Below are 9,552 nucleotides of genomic sequence, written 5' to 3' on the forward strand. Positions count from 1 at the left end.
AATATGTGGCATAGGATTTAATATTCACAAACGATTGTGCTGGGCAAGTAGGACTTCAGGGCCTCATTTAATAACATAGAAGAAGCAATATTCCCCAATACACAATGCAAAGAAATTCAGCCTCCCCAGAGACATGAGAAGCAAGCAGTGTTTCTTATTTCATTAGAAGCCTAAGCCATGAGGAAGCAAGAAGGTAAGTCTTAGTCGCCACAAAAGTGAGGCCTAGGGGTTTCCTATTTTAATTTTTCTAGAGACTTACTAGCTCCAGGACCCTCACTACACCCTGTGAAAAAGGCAGTTTGGAGAATCATATTAAATACTCAAGGGTATGATAATCTTGAAATGAGATTACCAGGAAAGACAATATCAATTTGCAAATGTGCCTGGCCTGGTAATTGGGAGGGGGGGAGGATCTGAGCATTATTGTGCACTTGCGACAGTTCCACTTCATTAGCACTCCAGTCTAGACGGAATCCAGTCACCTGGGAGCCCACAAGAGAGGGAGTGGAGCTCCTTCCCAGTGGAGGTCTGTGTGCCCCAGAGCTCATTTCTTCTGCGCATGTTAAGCAGGGAGCTGGCAATGAAATCAGAGGCAGCCTTGCTGCAGAGTCCCAGCGAACAATAGCAAGCTGGCACCTGCTTTCCGTCATGCTGGAACTGCCATTTGCGCAAGCTCAGAGCTCTTCCTTGTAGCCTGACTTCAAGAGGCAAAAAGGGGGGGAACATCATTAGCTTGTATGCATTTGGGGAGCCAGTTTTATCTTCCAGCCATGTAAAACTTCAGTTCTTTATTAGAGACCTGTGTTAAGTCTCTCTCTCTCTCTCTCTCTCTCTCTCTCTCAATGTAACAGACATGACTTAGCCCAGATTTTCATCCTTCAAAAAGACCCTGGCTCTAGAGTTTAAATGAAACTTAGCTCCACAAAAAGTTTGCAATTTGAACTGAGCCAAAGTTCTGTGTAAAGTTTTAAAGCCAAAAACTAGGGCAGGGATCCCGAGAAATGAGAGCCATCATGTGTGTTAGTTGTTAGGGACATGAAAGGAGACCACCCTCTCTCTTTCTCCATCCTCCTAGCTTTCACCCAGCACTGTACACTGTCTGGTGATCTCAGAATGCCCTTCCCAGGGCTCCCCGGCTAGTTTAAATGTTCCTCACAAAGCATTCCCCAGTGGAAGCTGGTGTGACACTGTGGCCATTCCCAGAGGCCCTGCTCACTTGCTGATTTTGAAATGCATCCAGCCAGGTTGCCATTTTACCTTGCTCCTTCATTTACATCTCAGTGCAAATTGCCAGGCGCTCAAGCAGAGCTCTGGCCCAGGCTTTTCATACCCCAGAAGAAAGGAGATCTTGGAAACCTTTCCCAGGACCTCACAGCTGCACACTGGGGTTGTATAATACCTGCTAGCCATCTCTAGATCGCTCAGCACCACCACATGGCTACAGCTGAAACAGCCAGAGCAGTCTCCATAGCAACCTCTTCCACAAAGCCTTCACCAGAGGCTTGACAAGATGCAGAGCACCCCACCTGCCTTGTTTTTTCCATCCTCACTGGCTCCCTCAGGAACTACCTAGTTAAACAGAGGAGAAAATAGACTTTAAGATAAATACCAAGATCTTTCTTATTAATGGATTCCAAATTTGCATAGTCATCTGCCCACAAAATACACCTATAACCCACAAAACAACCCTCAAATCATTTTTCAGCCCTCTGGGGACAAGTGCTGGATAAGAAAGAAACAGTGGAATTGAGAGATGTTGGGTCTTGTTTTAGGCCACATACTGGAACCATGGGTCCTGTTTTTGTTTGTTTGGTTTGCTTTTTTGTTTTGTTTTGTTTTATGGTGCCAGTCAGTACTGGAACAAGAATTCAGGGCTTGGTCATTGTCCTTTAGTTTTTTTCCACTCTAGGTTAGCACTCTACCATTTGAGCCATAGCTGCACTTTTGGCTTTTTACTGGTTAATTGGACATAAGAGTCTCATGGACTTTCCTGCCCCAGGCTGGCTTTGAACTGTGATCCTCAGATCTCAGCCTCTTGAGTAGTTAGGATTACCTAATGAGCCACCAATGCCTGGTTTAATGATGTACCTAGTGCCCTGCTTGTCATAACTTGTATGCATTTGGTTGGATTTTATTATTTGAAATGAACTCCAAGCAGAGTACTAAAGTGCTTATGTTCATGAGGCACAGAGCTGTGCGGGCCTTACAAAAAAACTATAGGTAATAAATAGCATTTTGGCTGTTTATTCAATGTCAACAGTATATATTAAATAAAACAGACGCATACATAAAAGGTCATGTAATAATGATTTGATGAAAGTATTGTGACCAGAGATTCACAGAAACCTGGCTCTGTATTTCCCCTAAGAGCACTGGTTCAATATTTGATAATTCAGTATTTATAGATACTTAATAGCACAAAGCTACTCTAAATAGTAAGAATCTTCTGTAACCTGCCAAAGGTTACAGAGTTGATATTGAAGGCCAAGTCGTTTGCATTCTGAAGCCCATGGAACACTTTCCAGTTGTCTAGTCATAGGTAAATCATCTCTAAGATCCTCTCCTATTAGAGTTGGGTTTCATGAGATTAAATGAGACATCCTGTGAAAATTGCATAGTGGCACAGCAAGAGTCCAGTGTGGCAGGTGTGGGTGACAGGGTCCTAGGGATGTTCTTCCACTGTCTCCAGGTGGCACAACAGATGGTGGCTGGCCAGCAAGTAAATATTTGTATATGATTCCTTTTGAAGATGCATACTCCCAAATTTCTTTTAGTTTGATAGCTCTGGAAGACTGAGGACAAGGCAGGTGTGGTAGCATACACTCTGCAATCCCAGCCACACAGGAGGTGGAAATAGAAGGATGGAAGCCATTCATAGCATAAATAACTAAATAATAAAGAAAGAAAGAAGATGGGCATGCAATCCCAGCTATTCAAGGAGGATCGTGAGCTGAGGTTAGCCTATAGACAAGTTTGAGACCCTATCTGAAAAGTAACTAAAGCAAAAGGGTGGTAGTCAAGTGATGTAGTACTTGCCTACTAAATGTGAGGCCCTGAGTTCAAACTCTAGTTCAGAAACAACACCACCAACAAAAACAACTACATACACATAGAGGGCCTTTAGCAATACCATTTCCACATGTATTCCAAGATCATGTTTGCTAATGTCATGGCAAGCAATTTCTGGGGTAAATATGCTTCCTTTTCTATCTCTGTTCTGCTTCCACTATAGAGAGGTTACTAAATTAATGTTCCCTATTTACTTCCCCCTAATTCAGTTTTCAAACACTTTGCTCAGAGTCCAAACTCTTGGTGCCAGATTTCACACCAATAGGTTCAATATAAATGGATTTCTGAAAAGGTGTGTGTAACAGGACTTGTGAAACCACCAGCTTTTAGGATTGTGGCACTTTGTAAACACTGCTGGAACCCTCGGCCTGGAGGGGCTTATACTGATGACTGGAAGTTCACTGGAAATTGGGAGGTGTGTTCTTTACAAGATTATACCCAGACAGTTGCCTCTATAAAGCCTGAATGCTAATTTTGTATTTGCAGCTACTTAACTAGATTGGAGATACTTTAAACAATAAGAATCCCCTGTAACTTCCCAAAGGTCACAGAATTGATATTTAAACCCAAGTCCATCTCTTGCATAATTTCTGTTGGAGAGACAGAGACAAAGAGACTATTAACCATCTTCAGTCCTGACCCGTGTAATTACAGGGAAATTGGGGCCCTAGAGAGCGCCTTCAGGGCTGGCTCTAGACTTTCCAGCTGAATAGCAGCTGGATGATGATTCGTGTGGCACAGGTGGCTGGCACTGTCATTAGCACAAGCAGGAGAGATGGAGAGGACCCAGCTGTGTGATTCACCAGGCATCCTTTCCTTAGAGGAGCCTGAGATCATCTATCTTGTTTACTGCTTCCTTCGGCTCATTGGGTGCCCAGGGCACCATCGTTTATCTATTCCCTAGAGAGTCAGCAGCTATCCTGATTTACCTTAGGAGAAGTGTGTAGTTTTGCAGGTCATTACCAGCCAGTAGGGATGGTGCATTTGCCTAGGTCTAGAAAGTAAGACAGCCTAAGAGATGAGGGAACTAACATGGTCTACAGCCCCACTGTAGTTCTGATCATCACAGAAGTGAAACTCATTCATCGTCAGGTGGCCCCTGCCTCAGGTGAGAGGTCTGGGGAGTGAGGCCAATTCTTGCAGAAACAGATGATGAATTTCTATAATGCACTCTATGGACAGAGGGCTGCCTTGCTACTATACCACAGACCCACACTGCTTACTGTTCACAGGGGCTCCTCCCTCCCTGGACCATTGGTCATTTTACGTTCAACTTTTTATAACTAGTCCAATTGTTACAAAGTGGTTATACCATTTTGCATACTCACCAGCAATGTATGAGGGTTCTTGTTCCTCCACAATCTCATCCATACTTATGAGCATGTCTTGCTGTCTGTTTTACTTGGTAGAAGTTCTTCCATTGTGGTATTGATTTTTTTTTATTTCCTTAATGAATGCTTTCATTCATGGATTAAGTTTCACATGATCTGGGATGATGTGTGGAGCATCTTGTCACTTGTTTAGAGCCACTAGAAGATTTTTTTTGATGTATTGTCTCTTCATATGTTTGCCTTTGGGCTGTTTTTGCATGACCAAGTTGTAAGAAGTTGTTTTAGTTTTGTGTTTTGTTCTTTTTTGTTTTTTTTTCTGTTCCAGTGTGTTACTTATCTTTACAATATCTGAAAGTTGTCTTTTGATGCACAAAGTTTTCAGTTATGAGATCAAGTTTATGGATTTCTTTCTTATATAGACCATACTTTGAATGTGATAGCTTAGAAATCACTGCCCAACTCTAGGCCTCAGCTATTTTAGATTTCTTCTAATTTTTTTTGTCTGGAGTTTGTCTGTTTTAGTTCTTGCCCTGAAAGTTTATTCGGTCCCATTTGAGTTAACGTATATGCACCGTGTGAGGTAAGGGGTTTCTATTGCCTTTTTGCACATGGATACCAAATGTCCCAACATCTGTGGAACAAAACCATGAACAGAGCCATCGATCTCCCTCTTGACTCTTCTCCTTCTCCCCACAGATCTGCAAAACCCCTGAGCCCAAAACAACCTCTTACTGCAGCCCCTCTGTGCCTGTGCATTTCAACATCCAGCAGGACTGCGGCCACTTTGTGGCGTCGGTGCCCTCCAGCATGCTCACCTCCCCTGACGCGTCCAAGGACCCTCTGCCTGCCCTCCCCGCCCACCTCCCTTCCCAGGAGCAGGACTGCGTGGTAGTGATCACCCGAGAGGTGCCCCACCAGACAGCCTCCGACTTTGTCCGGGACTCGGTCGCCAGCCACAGCGCAGAGCCCGAGGTCTACGAAAGGCGCGTGTGCTTCCTGCTCCTACAGCTGTGCAACGGGCTGGAGCATCTCAAGGAGCACGGCATCATCCATCGGGACCTGTGCTTGGAGAACCTGCTGCTGGTACACTGCAGCCCCCAGGCCTCTCCGGGGCCGCCCTCGGCCTCCCCTGCCCCACCCGCCCCTACTACCACCCCTACCCCGGCCCTGGCCAATGGCCCTCCTGGCCCTGCAGCCATCTCCGCCTGCCAGTCAGCGCCTGGTGAGAAGCAGTTACCCAGGCTCATCATCAGCAATTTCCTGAAGGCCAAGCAGAAACCCGGTGGCACTTCCAACCTGCAGCAGAAGAAGAGCCAGGCCCGGCTTGCCCCCGAGATCGTGTCTGCCTCCCAGTACCGCAAGTTCGACGAGTTCCAGACCGGCATCCTGATCTACGAGCTGCTGCACCAGCCCAACCCGTTCGAGGTGCGGGCCCAGCTGCGCGAGCAGGACTACCGGCGGGAGGACCTGCCCCCGCTGCCCACGCTGTCCCTGTACTCGCCCGGCCTGCAGCAGCTGGCGCACCTGCTGCTGGAGGCCGACCCCATCAAGCGCATCCGCATCGGCGAGGCCAAGCGCGTGCTGCAGTGTCTGCTGTGGGGGCCCCGGCGCGAGCTGGTGGAGCAGCCGGCCACGTCGGAGGAGGTGCTGTGCAGCACGCTTCACAACTGGATCGACATGAAGCGGGCCCTGATGATGATGAAGTTTGCCGAGAAGGCGGTGGACCGCAGGCGCGGGGTGGAGCTGGAGGACTGGCTTTGCTGCCAGTACCTGGCAGCCGCAGAACCAGGAGCGCTCTTACAATCGCTGAAGCTCCTGCAGCTTCTGTGACCCCAGCCCCCAGCCAGCCAGCCCGGCTCTTTGGCTGAACCCTTCCATGCCTGCCCCTTGCCTTGTCTTGGAGGTATCCTGTCTCCCTGGGAAATGGTACAAGTGACTATCTTGTTCGGGTGTAATGTATACATATACATATACATATATATATATAATATAAATATGAAAGACGAAGGATGTTGTTCACACCAGCTTGTTCACAACCCCCCATATCTCCCTCCGTGTGTCTCCTGTAATTTATGTATATTTTTTGCCCTGTGCAAGGAAAATTCTGCTGACAGAATGAAGCCTGGACTTTGATCTTGCCATATCTTTATGGAATCTCCTCACCCCCTCATCAAATTGTTATTTAAAACAACAACATCAATAAACAACAACAGCAACAGAAATCTTGGTTGAATTACAAGAAAAGCTCTTTTATGACCACGTGGACTGCATGAGTGTCTTTGGTAGATACTAGTAGAGAACTCTGCGGCAGTAGCCAGGCGATCTTGAAATGCCCTTGACCTTGCACTTCTCAGATACAACAGCAGTCAGTGGAGGCCTGTGGGTACTGATTAATCTCCCCTGCTTCTCTTCCCACCCAGCAGCCTCCTGGGAAGAATCCAGACATGGCCTGGGAGATCTCAGGGGTTTGGAATTAAATCCCACTGATTCAAACCCATTTCCAATTTGTTCTAACTCTGTAACCCCCATGGTTCAGATGAAAAGACAACATAACACAGGACCAGTTAGCAAGGCCTGGGCAGGACTGAGAGGACATAAGATGATGTCCAAAGCAAGGCTCAGAACTGTAGGACACAGCCACACACAGGAGGTGTTTTCATTGATGGAAGAGTGGGAGGAGTTCCTGTTTGGTCTTCCATCCCCAGACCCCAACCAATGGGACCCTAGAAAGAAAGTGAGGCTGGGTGATAGTGCAGTGCCCCTAGGCAAGGAGATGCTAGAGACTGAACTTGGCGGTTTTTGGTGAACCATTCACTGTTGTCACTGTGCCAGATAAAGCCACCTCATGCAAGAATGGAACTCTGAGTCCAGTTCCCAGCCAGTTACTAAAAGCTCATTTAACACATTATACACCCCTGTTATCTATTAAGGCTGATGATATTTATCCCCTTGCCTTTAAAAATGAACATGAGGGGCTGGGAAGGTGGCTTAATGGTAGAATGCTTGCTTGCATGCATGAAGCCCTGGGTTCGATTCCTCAGCACCACATACGCAGAAAAAGCCAGAAGTGGCGCTGTGGCTCAAGTGGTAGAGCACTAGCCTTGAGCTGAAGAGCTCAGGGACAGTGACCAGGCCCAGAATTCAAGCCCCACAACCAGCAAAAAAAAAAAAAAAAAAAAAATGAACATGATTCTGAGGCAGCAGCTCTTCTCTCCTCCAAATGATTTCTACACGCAAATGATTCTTTGAACGTAAATGGCCCAAGACCTTTGTATTCTACCTAAAGGGTAATCTTCCAACTACTGAACTAATTAATTTCTAGGACCTAGTTAATGAGTATGGACATTTTTTTTTTAATGCCAAGATCTTAATAGGTATCCTAGAAATCTGGGAACATGTTTGCAGCTAGCCAGAATGAAGAAATCTCCCAGGTTTCCTCCTGCATATTAATTAATTCCACTCCAGACAAATTTACCTTCTGGCCTCTTGACTTTGCCTACACACATCCACATTTTCATGTATCTGGTGGTGACGACAGCATACCGGGGGACACTTTTGTAATTTCAGTTGTTGCCTGAACGTTAAAAGAAGAACTGGCTATAACATGGCTTCTCAACTGTGTCCACCATACATCTTTGAACATAGAAATCATAATTCGCTGGAGGATCTATCTGCTTCAGAGGGCATTGTTTTGTCAATTGTTTGTTCCTGGGAATTTTCCAGAAACCTTTCACCCTCAATTTGCTGTCATTTTGCTTTCTAGTCCTTTTTCCCTTCAAATAAATAAACAATAGAGAGGGAGGAAACAAACTCTGCCAAGGGAATGCATTGCCACTTGAAGGCATATTTTTAACCCCTGAATAATTGCACCTTCTTAAAATACCACCCACCTTAGGGGGGAAAATAATTGAGGCTGTGCAAACAGTTTTAGAAACCAAAATGAAACTAACAGGACATAAAAGAACAATCTACAGCAATAAATTCTGCTGGGAAAAAAATAGGAGCAATTAAACTTACTTATGAGCCTGCCCACCAGCCTAGAAAAAGAAACCAAAGGGTTGCAGAATTCTTTTTGTGCAATCTAAGGGAATCGTTTACCTAAGAACAGGTCTTTGCCCTGCATCTGGTTCTAAAGAAAACTTGTCAAATGGTTTTGAAAAAGCATTTTTCTAAAATACTGCTGTGTCTGAATGTTTGAGGGAGAAGGAGGGAGAAGGAGGGAGGAGTATTGGGGCTTGAACTCAGAATCTGATGCTTTGACTGATCATGGCTGTGCTGTATCACTTGAGCCAGGCCTTCACTTCTGACTTTTTGTTGGTGAACTAGAGAGAAGAATCCCTCACAGAGTTGTCAGTATGGGCTGACATCTAATCACAATTCTGAAATCTCAGTCAGCTAAGTAGTCAGGATTGCAGGCATTAGCCACCAGAGCTCTGGTAAGCCAATTTCTTGTATTTGCTGTTGGCAAATTCGAGTGTATAGGTCACAAGTCTAGTTGTATCATGTCAATTCTTTGGAGTGATTGTCTTTCCTTCATTCCATTTACCCTTCATCATAAATGGTAAATCATGTGGCTACAGATATTAGGTTTGGCAAACTGTTTTAGCCACACCAAATACAGAGGTTCAATTGGGATGTCTGGTTTGTTTGTGTTTTTTTGTTTTTGTTTTTTTTTTTTACAATCACCATCTTTTTTTGTTTGTTTTGTTTTTTATTGTTAGGGATGTCTGGTTTTAACTAACAGAAAACTCCCAGCATTTGATAAATGAAATCCAGAAACAAGTGACTTTTTTTTCTTCAGGAGTGATGGACAGATGTAACCAGGGATCATTTTATGAGAATAATCACACCACATCTGGCCTCTTAATATTTTTGCTTGAGGTAGCAGGTAGGCATGGTTCAGTGGTCTAGGGTGTGTTTAGCATGGACAGGGCCTTTGGGGTAATCCACAGAATCACCGAAATGAATAAAGTGAACAAAAGCTTTTAGAAAAATACTTCTATGTGTGAGTTCCTCCCCTCCCCCTCCTACATTTTCTTGGCTTTAAGTTCAACTATTTAAATCTGCAGCGGCTCTTCTCTCCAACTCTGAGTCAAATTTTCTCCATGTTTTTATGTAATTCTTGTTAACAAGTCTTGCCCATTTTTATACC

At 45.0% G+C, this 9,552-nt stretch overlaps 1 protein-coding gene across 1 annotated transcript in view; it reads left to right on the top strand.

The window, feature by feature from the left end:
* Positions 1-9,033, top strand: part of Prag1 (PEAK1 related, kinase-activating pseudokinase 1) — a 50,494-nt gene extending 41,461 nt beyond the window's left edge. The window contains exon 6 of the mRNA XM_070016276.1: positions 5,097-9,033. Coding sequence (XP_069872377.1) covers positions 5,097-6,230 — 1,134 coding nt within the window. The 3' untranslated portion in view covers positions 6,231-9,033. The remainder of the gene's footprint in view (positions 1-5,096) is intronic.
* Positions 9,034-9,552: the final 519 nt, after the last annotated feature.

Source organism: Dipodomys merriami, unplaced genomic scaffold (genome assembly GCF_024711535.1).
Source record: "Dipodomys merriami isolate MVZ:Mamm:240054 unplaced genomic scaffold, mDipMer1.0.p SCAF_12, whole genome shotgun sequence".
Classification (NCBI taxonomy): Eukaryota; Metazoa; Chordata; class Mammalia; order Rodentia; family Heteromyidae; genus Dipodomys; species Dipodomys merriami.